Source organism: Pipistrellus hanaki (genome assembly GCF_964339955.1).
Source record: "Pipistrellus hanaki genome assembly, chromosome: 5".
NCBI classification, from domain to species: Eukaryota; Metazoa; Chordata; class Mammalia; order Chiroptera; family Vespertilionidae; genus Pipistrellus; species Pipistrellus hanaki.
In genome coordinates, this window is record NC_140507.1 from 56,345,983 (window position 1) to 56,370,399 (window position 24,417).

A 24,417-nucleotide genomic window follows, 5' to 3' on the forward strand; every position below is an offset into this window, starting at 1 on the left:
TGACTCAGTCTACTGTTTCAGAATTCTGTCTAGGTTTTTGGTAAATACTCTAACCAAGTCTCCTCAATCCAAACCCATTTGGCAGGAGTTCTTATATCCCATCCAAAACTGTATTATGAATCCTACATTTGACACACACTTAGTACATTCTTTGGTTTGCTGATGCATTTACTACAAAAGTAATCACCATGGGCATGCTATTCATCCAGATTGCCTTCAGTTCTTTTCTATTTTTACTTGCAACTGGGGTCTTGTCATCCCTTGTAGCCAATCCCATTTCAGTTATAACAGTTCCCTATAGACATCGCACAGAGATGTAGTTATTTGCCGGGAGCAGGGCTGGTGGGGAGGGGGATAGTGATGGTGAGAGGGTAAGCTTTTGACTTAGGACATATTATTTCTGAGATATGTTTGTGCTTGTCAAGTGGAAAACTATAATAAGCTGTCATATTTCTAAATCTTGAAAGAAATTTTATTTAGAAAAGATAACCCTCTAGAATTCAGGGGTCCTCAAACTTTTTAAAGTGGGGGCCAGATCACGGTCCCTCAGAAAGCTGGAGGGCCGGACTATATGAACTACTAATTCCTACTGTAACACCTCGGCTGCGCTCACTGCCCAAAAAACCTGGCGGGCCGGATCAGATTCCTCTGTGGGCCGCATGTGGCCCGCGGGCCGTAGTTTGAAGACCCCTGCGTCTAGATGACAATTGAAATAACAAGAATGCATGGAAAGCCAGGTAGAGCATGAAAGATGAAGACCTAGAACAGAAAGTCAATACCATTAAAAACATAGAGAGAGGGACAACAGAATATAAGAGATTTTAAACACCCTTTCAGATAAATGATGGAAAACCCACAGGTTTATTGCCAGGCAATAAAATGGAAGTATTGTTTAAAGATGATGAATATGACCATTTTTAACAAAATACACAAGGAACCATACTGTGTGCCAAGCACTATACTAGCACTGGACAATTATAAACAAGACAGGTGGTCCCTGACTTTATAGAGCTTGAAACATACAATGATACCCATGTACTTAGGGAAAGCCAAGACAGATAAAGTATTTAGATATTTTCAATAAATTTAACAACAATGAGTTTAGTAAATGACTCAAATAATGTTTTGTGAAGTAGTGGTGGATGAAACCATATTAAAATGGGTTGAACTATAAGGCATTTATCTTAGGCAATATGCATAAGGAAAAAAAAACTGATATCCATCAAAATACTATTCAATACATATCATTGACTTGACTGTGGAACCACAAGTAATTTTTACTCATATGTGTGTTGTTTTTTAAAAATAAATGACTACAATGATATATCTTTTTTAAAATAATAAAAACGTGAAAAATAAAAATAACTCTATTCTAATACTTATTAATTACATTACAAATATAAATGAAATGGAAGTGTTATTTTTCTCAGAATAGTAGTGTGACAAACATTGAGAGCTTAACAAAATAATTTCAACAAATAACATTAACAAAATCTGAGTAAATCCATTTTAAAGACTTTATTATTCTGATTGGCTCCATAATGATCTAATTAAATAGATAACTGCTAAAACTCAACTTGTACTATGCTGACAACACACATCCACCAAAACACTAAAGCTGCTATAGGTTTTTAAAAAAATGGAGTGCGAGGCATTAATTTATGTACCTTTTAAGTTGAGATATGCTAAGCTTGCTTTCAAAATGTATAATAGCTTCAATTCCCATCCGTTTAGCAGCTGATATGATTATGTACATGAATCCTCCAGGAAATGGAGGAAATGGCAATAACAAGCCCAGTTAACAAGAGAGGAAAAGGACTGCCCGGCTGACTGTCTAAGTTTTCCGTGTTAACACTGACTATAAACATCAGTGGTGGTAAACAGTCATTCCATGAGCTTAAGCGGTGAACATCTATGGGAAAATGAGCTCAGCAGTCCTGATTCCGTTTTATTAAAATAATTCCTCTGAGGCCTTTGTAGGATAATACCTTTGCTGTTCTCCCTTCTTTTTAGCAAGTGAAAGGGACTCTGGAATTATGATCTCCAGGAGCCCAATGAGAAGGGGTTAAACTAAATTTCTTCTAATGCAATTGCATTGTTAAATAATTCACCTTGGAAACCCATCAGCTACCAAGACCTTTTTTCCTTCTTTCAGATACATTTCATAAAGAAATTAAAATATTTAAAAAAGATTCTTAGGTAATCTCCTATGTCATGTAACAGAAAAGTGTAATTGTTAGCCTGAAGCCCATTAATCAATTGCAGATAAAAATACATGTTGTGAGATGAGACACTATAGGGACAGTGTAATCATATATTCCAAAATAGGATATTTTGCATTCCTGAGCATAGCTCTAGGTCATCTGCCTAAAATTATTCTCCAACCGCACACTTGGATCAAGCCTCCATAGTCTGAGATATCACCATGCTTAAAATGTCCAGAACAATTATTTTTTTAAATATATATTTTATTGATTTTTTTACAGAGAGGACGGGAGAGGGATAGACAGTTAGAAACATCGATGAGAGAGAATCATCCATCAGCTGCCTCTTGCACACCCCCTAATGGGATGTGCCCGCAACCAAGGTACATGCCCTTGACCGGAATCGAACCTGGGACCTTTCAATCCCTAGGCCAATGCTCTATCCACTGAGCCAAACCGGTTTTGGCCAGAATAATTCTTATTCTTCAACACTTTACAATGCGGGGGCCCATAGGTCAATGTGAGAGAAAATAAACTATAAAGAAAAGAGAGTTCTGAGCTTTAAGAAGCCATAAAGATAATTCAGTCTAGGTCCCATGCTTGGCTGAATTGAAACACACCAAAATAGTTTCAGTGATTTACCCAACATGGCATCAAGTTGGGAGAAGAACTCAGTTCCCCAGCTCCCAGGATTAGGTGGGCTTCCAATGAAGTACTAGTCCAGTTAACTTGTTTAAAATAGAGATTGATTGGTTCATTCTTTTATGTTCCATGATGAGGGACTGAACCCATAACTGTGGCACATCGGGATTGGGCTCTAACCAAATGAGCTGAGGGCTGAGTCTAGTTTCTTTGGGGAGAAGCAAAACAGAGAACTGGTAGTTAGGATCCTGACAGAAAAAGAAGTGATAAATATGCATTCCAATCTCTGTCCTTTATATTTTAGAGCTGCTTACTTAATGTTCCTTAAAAGCAGACGCAGAAGAAATGAAGCATCTCTTTATGGCACCAATTATCACAAATTTAGAAAGGTTTATAATTTCAAGGGAACTACCTATGACAGAGCTTTTTGCCTTCACTCTACATATATTTATCAGGTCTACCAAATGTCTCACACCAGCTGAAACAACTGGCTAGACTGAGAGAAGGGCTGCATTTTAAAGTGTCTGGATATTTCAATGCTTATATTAAAATAAGATGTTACATAAAATGCCTTTAAAACAAGAAATGGAGTTGGGAAGAATGAAAGGTAGCACAGGGAGTTAAAAGCCATCAGTCAGAACGGTGCAGATTTACCTCTTCTGCTTCATGTCCTGTAGAGAAGAGGAGTAGGAACCAAATGAGCTGAAATTTAGGGCATGGCCTTCAACTGGTGTGACCTTGGAGAAGGCACTTACCTGCTCTGTCAGTGGCTCAACTACAGACCAGACTTTCATTCCTCCCCTCCTTTTGGTGTTTTGAGAAGCATGAATATTGTTAAAAGCTCAAATGCATATAAAAATACTTAGATTAACTAGCACTCTAAGGTTCTGAAACCATCTCAGAATTACTTACTGCCACTTTCCTGCTACACATTGGAATGGTTTTGATCTATTTCTAATTTTTTTAAAAAAAAAATCAGACTTTAAAAAATTATAACATATAAGAGTTCATAGGTTGATAATCTTTGGTAAGCCAAACAACCTCCTCTAGAAGAGAAGATGGAATTAGCTCTGCACAGAGAGCAGATGGCAAAATTCCAATAAGAAGTACAAATACCCACAGTTCTCTTGATTGCAACTTTTCCTCCATGCCTCTGAAGATTATTTCATAGTTCACCTATAGCAGAGATGCCTTATTGCTAAACTCTGAAAAACATTTGCAGGGTAGGTATTGTTGATGCCACTAACATTAACAATATTATCTCAGGTTGTAATGAGTAGTTTTTTGTTTGTTTGTTTTTTTGTGTTTTTTTTTTAATTCTAAAGCTTGCAATATTTTACCACTGTAACTATAATGGAACACTGTAACTCTTAATTTTTTCCTCTTTCCTACTCGTGTAAATGAAGGTACTTTTACTAGATACAAGTCTTCCTGCCCCTGCTTAGATCAAGAACAAAACCAATATTCAGGCACTGAAACTTCAAACTCAGTTTCATCAAAGAAGCAAAATAATAACACACAAATATTTGCTAGACCTTGTATGCAAGCTTAATATATGTGCTTAGAGGTTAATATATTTCTTATGTGAGTATAGCAAATAGTACAGAGTACTTTTTCACAAGTATAGGACTTGTCCCAATAATATTGGAATAATCTTACGATGCCTGTTTATAATGCCAATCCTTCGGTCTCATTCAAGAACCCTGGAATCATAATCTCTTTGGTTAGGCCTGAAAACCTTTAACAAGCACACCCTACCTTAAAGTCTCTTGGCCACCCAAATCTGATCATTTTGGGCATAGGGTAAGATCTGCTGGTTTGAATGGGAAGAAAGGTAAGGCAAAGACTAGGGAAGTCAGTTATGTGGTAACTAGAGGCTGGGTACACAAAAATCGTGCACGGGGGAGTGTGTTCCTCAGCCCACCCTGCACCTTCTCCAATCTGGGACCCCTGGAGGGATGTCTGACTGCCCAGGATCAGGCCTACATGGGAAGTTGGACATCCCTCTCACAATCCAGGATTGCTGGCTCCCAACTGCTCGCCTGCTGGCCTTCCTGATTGCCCCTAGCTGCTTCTGCCTGCCAGCCTGGTCACCCCCTACCTACTTCTCTGCCAGCTTGATTAATGCCCAACTACTCCCCTGCCAGCCCGATTGCCCCTAACTGCCCTCCTCTGTCAGCCTGGTCACCTCTAATTGTCCTCCCCTGCCAGGCTGGTCACCCCCAACTTCCCTCCCTTACAGGACTAGTGCCCCCCCCCCCAAACTGCTCTCCCTTGCAGGCCTGGGTCCCCCCCAACTGCCCTCTCCTGCAGGCTTGATCACCCCCAACTGCCCTCCGCTGCTGGCCATCTGGTCCCTCCCAACTGCCCTCCCCTGTTGGCCATCTTGTAGTGGCCATCTTGTGTTCACATGGGGGCAAAATCTTTGACCACATGGGGGCAGCTATCTTGATCTTGTGTGTTGGAGTGATGGTCAATCTGTATATTACTCTTTTATTAGATAGGATAGAGGCCTAGTGCATGGGTGGGAGCCAGCTGGTTTGCCCTGAAGGGTGTTGCAGATCAGTGTTGAGGCATGGGGCGGCCTGGGGGGGCCTGTAGTGGTTTGCAGGCCCGCCATGCCCCCCAGGGACCCAAGTGGAGACCCTGGAATCTAGGATATATTTATCTTCTACAATTGAAACTTTTTAGCCTGGAGGAGAGCTAAACCCAGCCATTTCTATTGGGGTTTATTCACCTTCTATAGCTGAAACTTTGTAGCCTAGAGTGGAGGCCTAGGCTGGCCAGGACAAGTGGAAAGCTTGGCTGCTCTCTCCAGCTCCATGGCTGCCACCATTTTTCTTGGGATTTATCTTCTATAGTTAAAACTTTGTAGCCTTAAACAGAGGCCTGGGCTGGCCAGGGTAAGTGGAAAGCTTGCCTTCTGCCATTGCTGGGGAAACCTATGCCTTCCTTCTGCTCTCTCTATGGCCACAGCCATCTTAGCTGAGTTAATTTGTATAATCACTCCTGATTGGCTGGTGGGCGTGGCTTGTGGGTGCAGCAGAGTGATGGTTAATATGTGTATTACTCTTTTATTAGATAGGATGGTGTAGAACAGTGTCTGTACAGACATGTCTTGGCCCTCTCAATTGTGCCTGAAGCTTTTGACTTTCATTCTGATTCTTCTTGTGTCTTTCTAGCTAGGGAATCTTTTCTCAGTGAGAATACCCTGATATTGAAGGTAGTCTCCAATTCCATAGAATAATTTTATATCATTGTGACAATCCATTACTGTAATCTCAGTAAAGAGAGTTGAATGGCTTAGTCATGCCTTCTAGACAACCAGGGAATATGTTTTGGAACGTACTTCAATTTAAAGTGATGTCACCAGGTGACCAGTTTTAGAGAAGGTGAACTAGTCTCTTAGTGGCCAAAGGATCCCCACATTCTAAAACCTAGTTGATTTTGACATTGAAAAATTGTGACTTTGTTATAACCACAATCAATATTTTTCACTGTGTAAGTTCAAACACTGTTGTAGATTAATTTGTTAAATATAAGATATAATTAAAGCTTTATTAGCCCACGAATAACAGAACATCCTACTCTCTCTTAAGAGAAAGCATGTTCAATGATCACTCAGTTACCCACATATCATCTGAGATTCTAATTATATTTAAGGGCTGACTATGTGATAATGTGTTCCTGCTTGTTTAAGTAAATTCTTATGTCTTTTAATGGTGTTATGTTTTGGTAAACACAGCAGACAGTGGTATGTAAACTTATTAAATCACCAAATTTGCTGTAAATATAAGACAAGTTATTGCCTTAACTGGTTTGGCTCAGTGGATAGAGCATCAGTCTGCAGACTGAAGGGTCCCAGGTTTGATTCCAGTCAAGGGCATGCACCTTGGTTGTGGGCACATCTCCAGTAGGGGGTGTGCAGAAGGCAGCTGGTCGATGGTTCTCTCTCATCCATGTTTCTAACTCTCTATCCTCTCCCTTCCTCTCTGTAAAAAATCTATAAAATATATATTTTAAAACAAGACAAGTTATTCTAATTCAAATGGTAGCTTTGCATTGGTTACATATTTTTGGGTTAGACAATATCCCTCTCTAAAATAACAGATGATTAGATGTAATTTTCTTTTTCATTTAATATTATTTACATATCTAATGAATAATGTGGTTTGAAGATACCACCATTATTATTCACATTCATATATCAACAATGAATATTTGTGTCTAAGGAAATAAATTATCAAAGTAAACATAAATATTATGACATAATTATTGGTCATATTTAATACTTCATATATAAGAACTAGGAAAATGTTGATAAAATAAACATTTAAAATATATATAACCAGTGCCTATTTTATAGTAAATTGATAATCAATTAGAATTATTGACTTTTGGTCATCAAGACTAAAAAGGATAGAAATCTTTTATTAGTGTGGTCGTGTTAGCCAAACCACAACACTTCAGTCTAAGTTGTTTGTTCTTGTTATTTTCATAGCATTAAGTTGAGTTATTCATTCCTACTTAACATAGAGACTTCAATAAGGTATAACTCACCAAACATTTTCTATTCTTACTATTTTATTGTTCTAACTCTGTAGTACTGACATGTCTGGAAGGACTTTTTCTATAGTTCTCCTTGAGCTGACACAGCTTATGTATAAACACAAAAAGCTGGGAAGAAAAAATAATCAAATTCACTTGGAGCTTTTTCTAATTTTATATCGACTAGCAGTCATTTAAAAATATGATTGTAAATATAATAAGTCTCTGTTTGCATAGGTCATATATATTTAGCTCACGAGTTCTCCTAATCATTTCCATAGAAAGTGCTCATAGTGTTCAAGCTTGATTGAGCTTGTTTGGAAAGACTAATTTTCAAAACCCTGAATCTATTTATTATGCACTTGATGAGGGGTGAATTTATAGTTATGATGAAAAAATTTTATACAGGTGATATTAAAGTTACAGATATAGGGAAATTCTTTCTTCCTAAGAATGAACTCATAACAGTGAAAACATAAAACACAGCGAAACTTTATCAAAGACAGACATAGTGATTTTTTTTTTTTTTTCTAAACACTCGATCAAGTGTTCAGGGTTAGGAGAATACAATCAGTTTACATACACAACCTTCAGTTTGTTGTTTAAAGTGGCAGCGTGATTTCAGAAAATGAAAAAAAAAATGTTCATTACCTGTGTGGACTTTATTCCTCTAGGTTCTTAGAATTCTATTGCTTCATATTTGTGATCTTATTGTATTTTCTACTTAAAATATATTTATAGTAGTAGAATGTTACACCTTATAAAGGGCACATTCTAAATCTTGAGCAAATCTGAAAAGTATTGATGGTTGTTTGATCAAGCTCTTCCTCTTTTTCCTTCATAGCAGATATATTTCTGAGAACTATTCCCAAAGCTATTAAATTTGGAAAATTCTATTTTACTAGTTATTTAAATTTAGCATTTGTATAAGATCCTATATATTGAAAGCCTAGGTGGTGTCATGCCCTCACATGATGTTGTCACAAGATGGCTGCCACAAGATGGCCACACACACAGTGGAGGCAGGGCCAGGTGGCCACTCCTCATGGGGTCCCGTGGCTCTACATGGTCCAAAGGAGGCCATTCTTAACAGAGGAAGCAGGCTGTGGCAGTGGAGTGCAATTGTGTGAGATCAGGCTGTCAGAGGAGGGTGCTTGTGGGTGATCAGGCCAGCAGGGAAGCAGTTGGTCATCAATCAAGCTGGCAGAAGAGCAGTTACGGGGAGATCAGGCTGGAAGGCAGAAGTGGTTAAGGACAATCAGGCAGGCAGGCAAGCAGGCAGGCAGGCAGGCAAGCAGTTAGGAGCTGGCAGTCCTGAATTGTGAGAGGGATGTCTGACTGCTGGTTTAGGCCTGAACCAGCAGTTGGAAATCCCCTGAGTGGTCCCTGATTGGAGAGGGTTCAGGCTAGGTTGAGGGACACCCCTCCCCCTTCTCTTCATGAATTAATTTCATGCACCAGGCCTCTAGTATTTATATAAAATGGGATATTTAAGTTAAATTTTATTTAAATATACTAGCTTATTTTTTTTGTTTTAATTTTATTTTGTTTTTGACGTGTAGTTGAGAGATGCCTTCTCTTAATGCTTTCATACAGTTCAAGGGCATTTTTAAAAGGTTTCACAGTTGCATAGCATTGTTTTTAAGATTTTTCTCTGAGGCAGACTGCACCTACTGTTCCCTTGATGTTTTTGAGTACTATAATTTAATTATGAATTTCCTATGTAACTTCAAGTACACCATAAAAGATTTTTTTAAAACTTATTTTTGTAAAGAATATGAACGCTTGCTGAGATTTATTTGGGAATATTAAACTTCAGCTGAGTTCTCTGGGAGACATTTTCTTAAACTCAAAATCCAAATGATAATAAGTTGCCACTACAATATTCAAAGCATTATACTTTATGTAAAATGTGGACTTGAACGAAATGAATGAATTAATTAAACATAAAACAGATAAAATCTTAAGCAATGAGGTTTGAAAGCTAAATTTAACTTGAAGATGACATACAGCCAAAGAGTGACCAATCTCTTGTATATAAAGTCATTTTCACAATGAGAAAAAGATATAATTTGCAAATGTTCTTACAAAAGTATGCATATTAAGTAATAAAACACACTGTTTTATAAGGACAAAAAAAATAACACTAGCTTTATCCCATTTTCTAAAGCTAGGTATCTTTATTACATATTTTATAATAGGATAGCTATATGGAGTTATTTGATTATAATCTTCAATAAATCTTGGAAAGAACTCTATAGGTATTAGGAAATTTTCTGTCCAGCAATATTCCTATACATGTGTCTAGAAATATTCTAGACATATTATTATAAGTAATTATATATGTACCACCAGAGTTCAGCTCTGTGTCACACTGATTGTTGTCTCTTATCTGTGATAAATCACTTTGGATTATATAAATTCTAGATATAAATCATAACAAACTCTGATGAAGAATTTTATGTACTCCTGCAAAAGGTACTTGGAAGAGAAAAGCATCTAAGGTGCTTCTAACTGAATATTAAAGATTATTATCAAACTTTAATAATTATAATCTACGGTATCTGTATAGGTGTAGATAGGTAAATGAAATAAAATAGAAAATTTAAAAAATTAAAACAGATAACATTTAACATTTAACCAAGACAGAATTCTAAATCAGATAGAATTTTCAAAAACTTTAACCTACTAGAACAAAAGTAAAAATAAAATAAAAACAAATACTTCTAAAATCTTTTAAAATCAATTGAAAAACTAAACTGAAGAACTTTAGCTTTATGTGTAGGGAAGGTGTTTTCTTAAAATATTAAAGTTTTATTCCAAACCATTAAAAATTATATATATTGAATACATTATAATTAAAAATAAAAGTAGAAAATATATTCAAAATTTATTTAAAAGAAAAAAAGATTGGTGTTTCTAGTTTCTTGGAATATATTCCTAGACATGGGATCACTGAGTCAAATGGGAGTTTCATTTTTTTTTTTTTTTGAGGAAACTCCATTCTGTTCTCCACAGTGGCTGTCCCAGTCTGTATCCCCACCATCAGTGCATGAGGATTCCTTTTTCTCCACATCCTCCCCAGCACTTGTTTGTTGATTTGTTGATGATAGCCATTCTGACAGGTGTGCGATGGTACCTCGTTGTTGTTTTGATTTGCATCTCTCAGATGATTAGTGACTTTGAGTATGTTTTCATATGTCTATTGGTCTTCTATATGTCCTCTATCAAAAAGGGTCTATTTAGGTCCGATGCCCATTTTTTTATTAGATCGTTTATCTTCCTCTTGTTAAGTTGTATGAGTTCTCTGTAAATGTTGAAAATCAAATCCTTATTAGAAATAGCATTGCAAAATGTGTTTTCCCATGCAGTGGGCTTTCCTGTTGTTTTGTTGATGGTTTCTTAAACTTAGAAATACCAATCAGAAAGGATATATGCACCCCTATGTTCATAGCAGTACAATTTACCATAGCTAAGATTTGGAACAGTCTAAGTGCCCATCAGCAGATGAGTGGATTAGAAAACTGTGGTACACCTACACAATGGAATACTATGTTGCTATAAAATGGAAGGAACTCCTACCATTTGAAACAGCATAGATGCTGGAAAGCATTATGCTAAGTGAAATAAGTCAGTTGGAGAAAAATAAATATCACATGATCTCACTCATTTGTAGAATATAATGAACAACATAAAATGATGAACACAAACAGATCCAGACAGAGAAGCATTGATAAGACTGACAGATGTCATTGGGAAGGCAGGGGATGATGGGTGTAGGGGGAAAGATCAACCAAAGTACTTGTATGCATGCATATAAGCATAACCAATGGACACAGACAGTAGTGGGGAGAGGGCATGAGCTATAGGTGGGGGAATATTGGGGGAGAGGGCATGAGCTATAGGTGGGGGAATATTGGGATAAGGATACATATGTAATACCTTAATCAATAAAGAAAAAATAAAATAAAATAAAAAGGAAAAATAATAACAGAAAGAAAAAAGAAGTTAGAAGCCAAAGGTGAGGAATGGAAGTGGCGTTCCCTGAGCTAGTTTTCCTCCAGGCTTCAGATGCAATTCCACTCCCTAATGTTGGCCTCACCTATTTTTGTGTTTACTGTATGATAGTATAGTCTACCTAAAGGAATAGATTTTGCGTTGCTATCTTGTTATCAAGAATGTGAAAGTATATGGCATACTTGTGCCTGAAGTAGGGTAAATATCCAATAGATACTTTTAGAATTACAAAACATCATATTACTGCTTTGTGTTTTCATCACTCTTCAGTTTTTCTTTCTTTCCAAATATGATAAATTTGTTTTGTTTTAAAATATTCATTCAACCTTTTACCTGTAGTTTATATTTTAAATTTAAACTGCAGTATAAAATAAAATACAAGGTGCTTTGTGTGTGTGTGTGTGTGTGTGTGTGTGTGTCACTTGCTGAAAACTAACTTAACATTTGCTCTGTTTTAATCATTGGCCACGGTTGACCACAGAACTAGATGAAATGATTTCTTTTCATTCCCATTAGGAATTTATTGGAAAGTTTTAACTACTCGTCTGTTTTAGTTCAAAAAGTAGTACTGTGCATGAAAACATTGAGGTTTTGATTGTGAAAAACTTTATGAAAAACCTCATATGAAACTAGATGACATTAATCTATTTTCCCTGCACACCAGGGTGTCCCAGATCTCCCTTTAGGGGAGGCATGAGGTCATTCTGGAAAATACCCTGGGTCCCAGTGACTTTTATTACTAAGGTGGACTCCATCCTTGGGGTCTCCTCACACTTTTCTAAATAGGAGCTAGAATACCTCTGAGACTCTTGACCAGGACGAATGGGCAGTTTTCCCTAAGGCATTTCAGTTTTAAATGCAGAGCCCATTAAGTTGTTCCTTGTGTAGTAGCACTACATTGTTAAACTGTGACAGAATACTTTTTCTCTTGTACAATAAATGCAGTCTCCCTTTAAAGAACTAAGGCTGCTAGAAACCTTGGTATGGAATAGGTTGAACTTAAAATCTGCCTGACATTGACAAAATTGCAATAATTTTTTTTTAATAGCAAATAAAATCTGTAACATAGTACCTTTGGGATTTTAGGCAGAGTCCATTCTAAGAGCTGCATTCTTCTTTAATTTACATTTTAAGTGCTCAGCAAGGTAGATGGCAATGAATTCAGAAGACAGAACTTGTAATGATTTTCTCTTCTCTTGAACTGGGGCAACATCTTCAAGGTCATACAATATCTTATTAATTTTTTATATTTTAAAGCCTCATTTTTTTCATATTATACCAAGCCAACTTGTTGCAGTTTAGATACAAAGTAGGGTAAGAGATATTTCACACAAACCACATATTAAGTTGGTCATCTTTAGCTAAAATTTTGCAAGGTGCTATAAGTTATACTCATCATGTTTAGGAGGAAATAATTTTTAAAATCCACAAAAACTAACATTAATGTGATTGATTACTTTTATTTTGCATAATTACTTCCATTTATTACTTTGAAAAGAATTAAGTAGTTTTTATAACTTTCCATTTATATTACCATGACTACAGATGTTCCTTAAGTTGTTCTTGACTATAGTATTAAAAATAAAGAAAAAAATCTCTTTATTACACTGATTAAAATTTTTTTTAATTTAAAATACTAAGCCTGTCATATAGCTCTAAGAGATCAGGTGAATGAGAGAAAGTGGAAAAGGAGACTGTAAGAAGATGGCTAGAAAGGTGAAATTAAATCATGAAAATATTGTGATTGAAACTAAATGGAGAAAAGGTTAAGTAAATGGGTCACTTCTGTCTAAGCTGTCTTAATAGAGTTGGTAGAAGCTGGATTACAGGAGGTTGAGAACTATAATGCAAGTGTTAAGATCATTTTAGGGGCACAGCCACTAGTAAAATCCATATCTTTTGACTTTTAATCTATTGTTCTTTCTACCAAAGCATGCTGCTGCTCAACATTAAAAAATACTTTTAGTATCATTTTAAAAAAAGATATTTTCAGTATATCAACCACAAGAAGAAAAAAATGGCCTTTTTGATGTCAGATTTCTATGAAAATTAGTTCAAACTAAGAAATTCAACATATAAAATAAATTTCATCCAAGAATATGAGAAGAATATTGAAGTTGCTTCATTTTTTACCTTTCACCCATAAACCTGGGGGACATACAGTACAGAAAAGCTAAGTGCAGCATGCTGAGATATATCACATTATCTTGACAATATTAGAACATGATTTTAAGCAGTCATTTTGTACAGTGTCATAGACCATGGGTTTCAGCAAGGAGGAAGTTTGATGGATCATTATGTATCTATATGTATCAACATATATAATCCAGAATATTAAGATCAATTATATTTTTAAATAACTCAGATTATTCACTGTGAAGAAAAAACTGACAGCAGATCATTTAGTAAACTGTATAAAAAGAATTGAATAAAGTGTATTTTTAATATCTATTAAAGGCCATCATAAAAATGGAAATATGTATTTAATTTAGTTTCAGGCTACACATAGTATATCTTTCACTACTATAACGTTCTTAGGGAGACTGAATATGAGTCACTGTATGTTGGGTTTTTTCAAAGTTTGAGGTATCAGCGCAGACTATTTGAAGTCCATCCTATTGTAAGGTTATAAAATTTAAAGAAATGTTTTGATTAAGTCAGCTAGACTCAAAGTTCATTCTGTTTTATAGTTGTCAAAGTTGTATTAAAAAAATATGTGTATATATATATATATATATATATATATATATATATATTCGGTACTATATATAACTATCTGTTTTAAACTACGACCATTAACATCTAGATTATTATAGAACCATATATTTTTCTTGAGTCAGCTAGACTCAAAGTTCATTCTGTTTTATAGTTGTCAAAGTTCTATTCTAGATTATTATAGAACCATATATTTCTCTTGAGTCAGCTAGACTCAAAGTTCATTTGTTTTATAGTTGTCAAAGTTGTATTAAAAATATATATATATTTTATATATATATAAAAAATATATGTTGTATTTATATATAAAAAAATATATATATGGTTGTAGTTAAAAACAGATAGTTATATATATATATATAACTATATGTTTTTAACTACAACCATAAGATTATAGAACCATATATTTCTCTTTCAAGTTTTAGATATAAATGGAATCTGTCATGATCTAGCCTGATCAACCCCTAACCATTCCCCTACTAGCCTGATTGATGCCAAACTGCTCCCCTGCCAGCCTAGTTACCCCTAACTTCCCTCCCCTGCCAACCTGGTTGCCCCCAACTATTCTCCCCTGCAGGCCAGGTCCCTCCAACTGCCCTCCCCTGCAGGCCTGGTTGCCCCTAACTGCCACCCCCTGCCAGCCTGGTCACTCCCAACTGCCCTCCCCTACTGGCCTGGTTGTCCCTAATTGCTTTTCCCTGCAAGCATGGATCCTCCCCAAATGTCCTCCCCTGCAGGCCTGGTTGCCCCCAACTGCCCTCCTCTGTCAGCCCGGTCACCCATAACTGCCCTCCCTTGTCCACCTGATCGCCCACAATTGCCCTCCCCTGCTAGCCATCTTGTGGTGGTCATCTTGTGTCCATATGGGGGCTGCCATCTTGTGTGTTGGAGTGATGTTCAATTTGCATATTACCTCTTTATTATATAGGATATAATGTATAGAAATTGCATATAAAACTACCGTATTTTCCGGCATATAAGACGACTTTTGAAACGAAAAAAAGCCTGCTCAGACTGGCCAGAGTCAGAAAGGCGGTCTATTAAAAAAAGAACTGGTGTTGCCCCGGAAGTGGAGGCTAGTCTTATACAGCGAATAAAGGCCTAAACCTATGTTTTAACTGTAAAATTAGGGGGGTTGTCTTATACACTGGAAAATACGGTATATTTTATATAAATATATAAAACTTCAGTGTAACTCCAGTTATATAAGCACAACTGTAATCCGCTATATGTGTAACTTTAATAATAAATATATACAACTATCCAGTGGTGATCATTGTGATGAAGAAACATATAGACAATTTTTTCCAAAAATTGCACTTAATATGATTCTTTTTTAAAAATATATTTTATTGATTTTTTTACAGAGAGGAAGGGAGAAGGAGGTAATTAGAAGCATTGATGAGAGAGAAACACCAATCAGCTGCCTGCTACACACCCCCTAATGGGGATGTGCCTGCAACCAAGATACATGCCCTGGACCAGAATTGAACCTGGGACCTTTGAGTCTGCAGGCCAATGCTCTATCCACTGAGCCAAACCAGTTATGGCACAATACGATTCTTTAAAGATGTTGATGCTGATGTCCTTTCAGTAGATTTTTGGAAACTCTAATGAGTAGTAAGTACAAAGTTGTTGGGGCTTAAAGAGATGTAGCTTCTAAGTGACCCCTTGGACACTAAAGCATTTGTACATGTGAATAGATTAAAGTCACACATTTTTCAGTGTTTAAAAAAATACTGAACCTGGAATCAGGACAGTTGCATCCTAGGCCCTGTCTTATTTTCATTACAGGCACACCTCTTATTCTCACTGGTTTTCATTTTCCTCACCTAAAAGAAGAAGGGGTTACACTAGGTCTCTAATATGTTTTTCAGTTCTGTTGTTTGTGTTCTATATTGTACTTAAATATTTTATTTAAAAATGTTTTTAGTCTGAAGAATTAATATAGCTGCAGCATCAATAGTTGTGCAAAGCAGGGATGATAATAGAAAACAAATATTTCCCACCTAAAATGTTTTCCATAATGTGGAACTTTCATTTGTTAAAAGCATAGTGTATAAGTATTTTTAAAAAATTAAATAGAATTCAACATGAATACTTTCTCCCAATGAAAGATTACATTGTACATTTTACACTGCAGTTCCTCTAAAACAGCATGAATATATTTCATGTACATTGAGCTTCTCTCTCAGCTTCAGATTAAGCTGGCTTTTGAAAGGTATGATCGATTAAAATCTAGACAGTTTTGTTCAACCAAATTAAGGATTTAGATGTCATTGAATTAAAGTTCATTCTTTTTTGAAAGAGTGAAATCGATTTAATGACCACAATTCTCATTATTTAACACATTTAATTCTATTTTTATTCCAGATGCTGAGAAAAAAGTTGTACTGCATGTTATAATCTTTCAACATACAACATTACATTTACAAGTTTTAGACATCTTCACAACATGAACCAATCCTATATAATTAAAGGCTAATATGCAAATTGACCGAATGGTTGCACAACCTGTCGCTATGACACATACTGGCCACCAGGGGCAAACACTCAAGGCAGGAGCCAGGCTCACAGCTGGCGAGTGCAGCTGTGGTGGCAGGAACCTCTCCCATCTCTGCAGCAGCACAGGACCCCTCAGGGGATGTTTGACAGCATGCTTAGGTAGCGGGATGTCGGACATCCCCCAAGGGGTCCCAGACTGTGAGAGGGTTCAGGCCACGCTGAATGTGGTGCATGAATGTCATGCACCAGGTCTCTAGTAATCATATAATTAAGAACTGAAGGAACTTCCATGTTTGCTAGTGGCTCCATAGATATTTGAAAAACCCTTTTCCAGGTAGTCTGGAAATAGAAGTCACATAGCTATTGCTCCCTCATATCACTGCATTTGTTTATCCTCTATCTTCACTTACCTTAATTTATAGCAAATATAAGTGAAAGATTCTCTTTCCAGTAGAATTCAGTCTGAAACATTAGCTATTTTTCTTTATATTATCAGCTGTCTCTTTATTTTGGCATCATTATATGTGTCTTTTTTGTTTAAAATTTTATTACACTTTATATTGAATATTGTTTTGTAGATTAAGATGTACAGCATAGTGGTTAGACATTCATACTTTTCAAAATGGTCCCCTGATATTTCAAATACCCATACATAATTATTACAATTCTAGAGGCCCAATGCATGAAAATTCATGCAAGGGCTCAGTTCTTGTAGCTGCAGTGGCTTGCCTCGGTCCTCACAGCCCTGACTTCATCTGGAAGGTTATCTCAAAATACACCCAGAAGGTCATTCAGCTGTTCAATCTAATTAGCATATTACACTTTATTATTATAGACTATATTTCCTGTGCTGCACATTATGTGTGTTTTAAGAGTAGAAAAACAGAACAATGGGCTAAATTTTATTGGAATCAGTCTCGGGGTCAGATACCTGTTGTGACACTAGCCAGCTTTCTAAACTTGGACACTATTTTGATATGTTTCTCTTTATATATTGTTTCAGTGTAAGTAATAATACCTATAAGAAACTATGTTGACATAATTAAATACCATAAGGTACCATCCCCATATGTCTAGTGGGATATACGTGACCTTTCATTTGCTGTTCTCCCTTGTTGTTACACAACATGCAGGCAATGACTCTTAGCTGTTGTTACGTTTTGTTCTTTAATTAGAATGAGTATCTGAAGTTAGAACATTAATAGAGAGAATATACTACCCAATGTAAAACTGAATTCTTTGGGGGAATGGTTTTCTAAGAGAAATATTACTTTAGAACTCATCCACAGAGTTCAAAGAGTGGGTATGAAGTTAGAGTGTGTCAAAGATGGGAAACAGCTGCTATCATTGACTTGCCTGATCAATGTAAGAGATATCTCTGTGGTCCTTTCAATTTCAGTTGCTCTAAGTAGTGACAAGGTTGCCTTGTCCTTAACAAAGGAAGCATTTCCAGAGGAACTACCCATTGAAAGCTCAATTTTGATCCAGGTGTAAAGAAAAAACTTTTTGTGATAACCGCAACTTAATTTCTAACTTGATTTTACTGTCAGTTTCAATGATTATTTTTCAATTACATGAAGAACATTAAGAACCTTAATGTATTCCTACTATTTCAAATTAATTATCATCATTAATTTATTTATTCGTTTATTTATCAAAAATATTTATTGAACTCATGCTGTGTGCTAGGTACTTTTCTAATTGACACAAGCGACTAACAGAGTCTTGTTTTATGCAGTGAATATTCTGGTTGGATGCAGAGAATAGCAAACAAACTGGTAAAAATATAGCAGGTCAGATTGATGACAAGAGCAGTGGCTTCTAGTCATCCTGTCTCAATGAAAATTTCTTATCATTCTGGTTTTAAAATTGACGATTTCACTGTTTCTATTTTTTCTACTTCCTAGCAGCATGTACTCTTCTATCTCAACTAAAGCTGCCCAACGGCTTATTCTTTGGACCTCTTCGCTTTTCTTGAAAGCTTGTGGTAGTTTTTGGGGTAGCGTAAGAGTCAGTGAGGATACGAGATGAAACCCTCAGGATACTTGGCTTCTCTGCAAGATGTAACAATGTTGATGATGTGAGGGATTTGCTTCATCTTGACATTCTTTCTAATCAATGGCACAACTCCACACCATCTTTCCCCATCTCAAATGCTACATTTTGTTCCTAAGGCAATACTCCTACTATCTTAGTTTGTTTTCTCTTGTGATTAAAAGTAAGATTCTAGAGAATGTGTAAACAAATGCAAATCTCTCAAATTTGAATCTACTAAATAACATAACTACTTTATTCTAAATCCTACTGCCATAAGCAGCACACTGAATGATAAAAGTTTGATTCAGGGAAATATATTAATTTTTAGAGAAACCTCTGTTCATCTTCTTTACCATCTACAAGTCTAAATTTGTTAAATCTAATAATGTAAAGCAGATGCTTTTTTAGGTACATGTGCATTTTTTTTCTCAAAGTTAATAATGAGGCCTTTTTTGATGCTTCCATATAAATGTTGAGGTTACAAGGAAAAGTCATAGGATCATTATTGCACCATCTGTTCTAGCTGGTTTGTTTCAGTCAAGTGCATTCTGTGTTCTTACTGAGCTGTCAACAATCTGCCAATTAATTATGAAAACCTAACAGGTTGTTAGAGGTTACTATACTGAGAAAGTGAGCTCACCAGCCAGTATACCATGGGACTGATTACTGCTGATTTACAAACAATTTCCAGAACACCTTCTGTGGATGAGTAAACTTTTAAAGACATAATAATGAAATCTTTGGATCGTTTAGCTGAAGAAAGTTTAGAAGATGACAATTAGTTTCTGAGCATCCATAAAGAAGAGCTATCTTAAAAAAAAAAAAAAAAAAATATATATATATATATATATATATATATATTCTATTGATTTTTTTTTTTACAGAGAGGAAGTTGAGAGGGATAGAGAGTCAGAAACATAGATGAGAGAGAAATATCAATCGATCAGCTGCCTCCTGCACCTCCCCCCCCCCCGCCCCAGGGATGAGTCCCCAACAAGGCACATGCCCTTGACAGAAATTGAACCTGGGACCCCTACTGAGGCCGACACTATTCACTGAGCCAAACCAGTTTTGGCAAGAAGAGCTATCTTTTTGTTTAGATTGTTATTTTATAACTATATAATTGGATTCAATTATTTTTCTTGGTAATGTTTCTATTGAGACACTATTACAAGGTAGCTGTTAGCATAAGATAAATGCAGAAACTAGTCTTGGTTCTTTGTCTTGTCTAACACTTCACTGCTGAGCTCAAATGCCTATCTGCAGTAGAAATCAGAGTTCCCTTTAAAAAAAAGTTATTTGACTTTTAATATTAGTTCTCTTTCACTTTAGCTTTGATACCAAGTAAATTACTCCAGTTTGAAAGCTTTTGCTGAAATAAATTATTTATATTATATATTTATTTTTGCACTTTTTATTAAGAAATTTTAGACTTGAAATTCATAACACTATCAATGAAGAAATTAATCATTGTTAAAAATATGAGAGAAGTTACTTAAAATAGTACAAGTGGGTGGCATGTGCTGCATGAACACACTGAGTTATTTTTATAAACTCTTTGTAAAATTTCTTAAAGCACATATTCCTAGCCTATTGCCTTTGGCAGAGAAAATATTTCAGTAGTTAGTTGAAGTTTAATCACCCAAGGCTTAAGAGATTTTTGGCCATTTGTTAAAATTAATTGTTAATTTGCTATATATTTTATAGTGGGTGAAATAATTGTAGTCATATATGTATCAATATATAGAAATACAGGGTGTCCCCAAATTATTTACATAAGTGTGTGTGTGTGTGTGTGTGTGTGTGTGTGTGTGTTTTGTGTGTGTGTGTGTGTAGAAAAAGATAGAAAGGGAGAGGGAGAGGGAGAGAAGGAAGGAAAAAAGAAAAAAGAAGAAAAAAAACCCTTACATGAGCAATATGAGCACTTTTAAATATATGACATCATCTTTACCCAGAGTTTTGAAGGAACATGCCTTATTCTGACCTCTCCTGGTTGACCACAAAAGGAGCATAGTTTCAGGTACATGAGAAAACATCTTCATTGAGCTGATTCCATTTGCTTTATTCTTTGATCTACCTTGGATTTAAGATATTCCATTCATTGGTTTTAAAAGCTCATATTGACATCTGAGCAAATAATTAGACTATACATAAAAATGACAGCAAAGTAATGGACTACAAATGAAACTATTTTTCTCAGGTTAGTTTTGTAAGCATTAGTGAAAATTGGGATTCCATTCAGCATTGTCAGAATGCAAGAAAACAGGATCCTTCTTTTACCCTTGAATGCAAGGTGACATCCATTTATGCATTTATTTATTGAATGTCTAGTAAGGGTTAGGTGATTTGTTAGACCCATATGACCTAATGCTGAAAAAATCATCCATATCCCTGCATTTATGAAGTTTGAAGAAGACAACAGATATATGTATACTCTAGTGAAGCAGTCAAACATTTAAGCAATCATATTAATATTGTATAATTATAAACAGAAGATCTGAAGTAAAGGAAAACTGACCTGATTGTGAGTGACTAGGAAGTGTAACTCAGGCTTGGCTTTATGGATAGGATCTTTGAAGGATATGTTTGATATGTGAAGGCATTTGGATGATAATTGGGAAAGAAGAGATTTAATTTCATGTGGAGGCACTAGAATACAAAAGCCAGTAGTATGAATTGAAAAAATAATTTCAAAGAATTGAATGAAGGTTAGTGTGTCTGAAAAGCAGTTATTTAGAGAAAAAGAAAGACATGCTGAGAAGTTGCAGGCTACGTCAGTAATTTTGTTTTTACCTTAAAGGTAACTCAGTATATTCTAAAATTACTGACAAGGGCAATAATGTCATTGTTGGAATTTTTGTACTCACTGGGGCTGCTGTGTGGAGAATGGCTGGAAGATTCATGTACATAAATGTGGAAGGACAGTAGGGATGTCATTGGGGCAGATTAGGAAGAAGTGGTGCTAATAGCATGAGCCTGGGTTGTGACTTTAGACTTAGCGAGAAACTGATACTCAGAGATCTATTCTGAAGGTAGAAATAACAGAACTTACTGGTGTGTTTAGTATGAAGGTAAGGAAACCACAGCTATCCAAGATGTCTTCTTTGTTTCTGCTTGAGTAAATGGATAAATGAAAATCTGGGAAAGCATGACTAAACATGTGGGTATGTATGTTATGAGGAGAAGCTTTTGAAACAAAGATGGAGCTGTTAAGTAGGCTAACTATACCAGTCTGGAGATTGGGTGGGTGGGAAGCAGTACATGTATTTGAAACTATAGACTATGTTGAAAAAGCCTAGGCTGATTGAATAGAGTAGGATAAATTGCTAGGAATAGATTTAATAAACTATAATATTTAATAACTAAGTAAAAGAGTAGGATTTACTTACAAAAAGAACTGAAGAATTGTCATAAAATCTATAGAAACCGGAGAGAGGGGTGTCATAGCTATCAAGTAAAATGACCGTTTCTTGAGAAATGAACTATTACTTTGCTAGTGACATAAAAACATGATTGAAGCTGACTATGGTCAGAATGAAATACACAACTCCTTACTGACAGGGTTAGTCAATTGGTTAAGTTGCTCAAGAAGTCGAATATACAGCTTGGCTGAGGAGCAGAGAGAGCTCCTCTATTGCCTCAATATGTACAAAGATGTGGTGAAAGTGGTGAAGTGAAATATAATTGAACTATTTGTAAAAGGGCTTAGTGTTTGTTTATACTAATAAAAGCATACTATGCAAATTGGTCATGATGCCCTCACAGTAACAACTGAACAGCAGGCTGCATGTGGTGTCGAGGCTGGCAGGGGGGTTAGTGAGGGATGGCCAAATGATTGACGAGCAGGCTGTTTAGGGTGACCAGGCCCATAGTGGCCTTAGCAAAGGAGGACCAAATGACAGACCAACAGCCTGCGTGGGGTGACCAGGCCAGCAGGGGGCAGTGAGGGGTGATCCGGCGAGCAGGTTGGCAGAGGGGGGCTTTTTGGGGTGACCAGGCTGGCAACAGGGTCAGTGAGGGGTGACTAGGCTGGCAGGGGGGCAGTGAGGCGCAACCACGCCAGCAGGGCAGGCAGTTTGGGGAGATTAGGCTGGCAGGCAGAGGCACTTAGGAGTGATCAGGCTGGTGGGTTTTGGGGGGCAGTTAGGAGCCAGCTGTCCCTGATTGTGAGAGGGATGTCCTACTGCCGTTTCAGCCTGACCCCCAAAGACATTGGACATCCCCCAAGGGGTTCTGGATTGGAGAGGGTGCAGACTGGGCTGAGGGGCCCCTCGCCCCCAGTACACAATTTTGTGCACCAGGCCTCTAGTATAATAATAAATGCCATTTTACAATTTTTTTGATATATCCAAAAACATAGAACATTGAAAAGAGTTATAGGAATCTTTGTTGAAAGCACTTATAAAACAATTTTCTAGATATATTTGCAGTTTTTACTTTTTAATTTATTTTGTTTTACTTAAAGAGATTTTTTTAATACTATTGAAAAAATGTATTCATAAACTTAAAATAACCCATTTGCATTATTTCTGTAGTACCTCAGTTTATTAAGTACTACTCTAGTAGACTCTCTTCTTAATCTCTTACCAGTCTGTACCAGTGAATTATAATAACTATAGTTTTATTAAGCATTATTGAGTATTAAGAATACTCAAAGAAGAATTCATTCAAGGTTTATAAATATGTTGATAATTGTATTCTATATGGATGCTTAGAATTTTATGCATAGTTCAGTTTTCTTTTTCTTTTTAAAAATTTTCAGCATGCTTTTATTAATTTTCTCCTCAATGCATTTTTATTGCCCCCTATATTCTACTTAATGAATGTTGTATAAGGGATATATGAATGAAAAAAGCAAACAGTATTTGTTATGATAAGATTATATTAATTTATATTTGGAGATGCTTATCTATTATGGATTCAGTTGGTAATTGCTGATAATTTTTTATTTGGTCTGTGGATATTTCTTTGCACTTTTAATACATTTTTTTCAATATATAATGGATTTTCTGATTACTTGCAATGTTAATTTTCACAGGTGAAAAGCAAAAAGGATGTTTAAGTACTGGTCAGCTGTTTTGTTTCTTGGATTCATTTTTTTGGAGTCAGAAGGAAGGCCAAGCAAAGAAGTAGGATATGGACTTAAATCTTATCAACCTCTAATAAGACTGCGACACAAGGTACAGTCACCATTCTGAATTACCTCATAAGTCCTAGTATTTAGGAGCTAATCTATTAGTTGTTTGGTTTCTTATTCATTCAAGAGCACTTATTTAAGAATATGGGTTCAGAATATAATTTTCACATTATGAAAAATACACACTTTAAAACACAAAATGGTAGTGATTTTATAAATTTAGAATTTTGAAAAGTATAGAGATCGCTCATTTAAAAATATATTATTAAAGTTAACAAGTAGTAATAGTTTTATAAAAATAATTAAATGTGGTTAGACTTAATCATTTTATTTCCACATTAATTTTAAGTTTAAAACTTTTAAAACTAAAGTAAAAGTGTTATGTTCTTACATTTGTTATAAAGGTAAACTAAAAAGTTTTTTATACTGTGGACAAATGCTTAGGTTGGTAAAGGATTAATTTTTGTAGAAATATTGAAACATCTTTATGTTAAATATATTTAAATGTAGAATAAATAGACATTTAGGTATAATATAAATTATATAGATTATTAACAATAAATTAAGCTAGTTATTTTATTTTAATAACAGATCTTGATAGTATAAATAACA

The 24,417-nt window shown here is 35.7% G+C and overlaps 1 protein-coding gene across 1 annotated transcript in view; it reads left to right on the top strand.

Moving 5' to 3' along the window:
• The window catches only part of FSTL5 (follistatin like 5), a 541,528-nt gene that overhangs the window by 26,241 nt on the left and 490,870 nt on the right, over window positions 1-24,417 (top strand). The window contains exon 2 of the mRNA XM_084884381.1: window positions 23,707-23,848. Coding sequence (XP_084740507.1) covers window positions 23,723-23,848 — 126 coding nt within the window. The 5' untranslated portion in view covers window positions 23,707-23,722. The remainder of the gene's footprint in view (window positions 1-23,706; window positions 23,849-24,417) is intronic.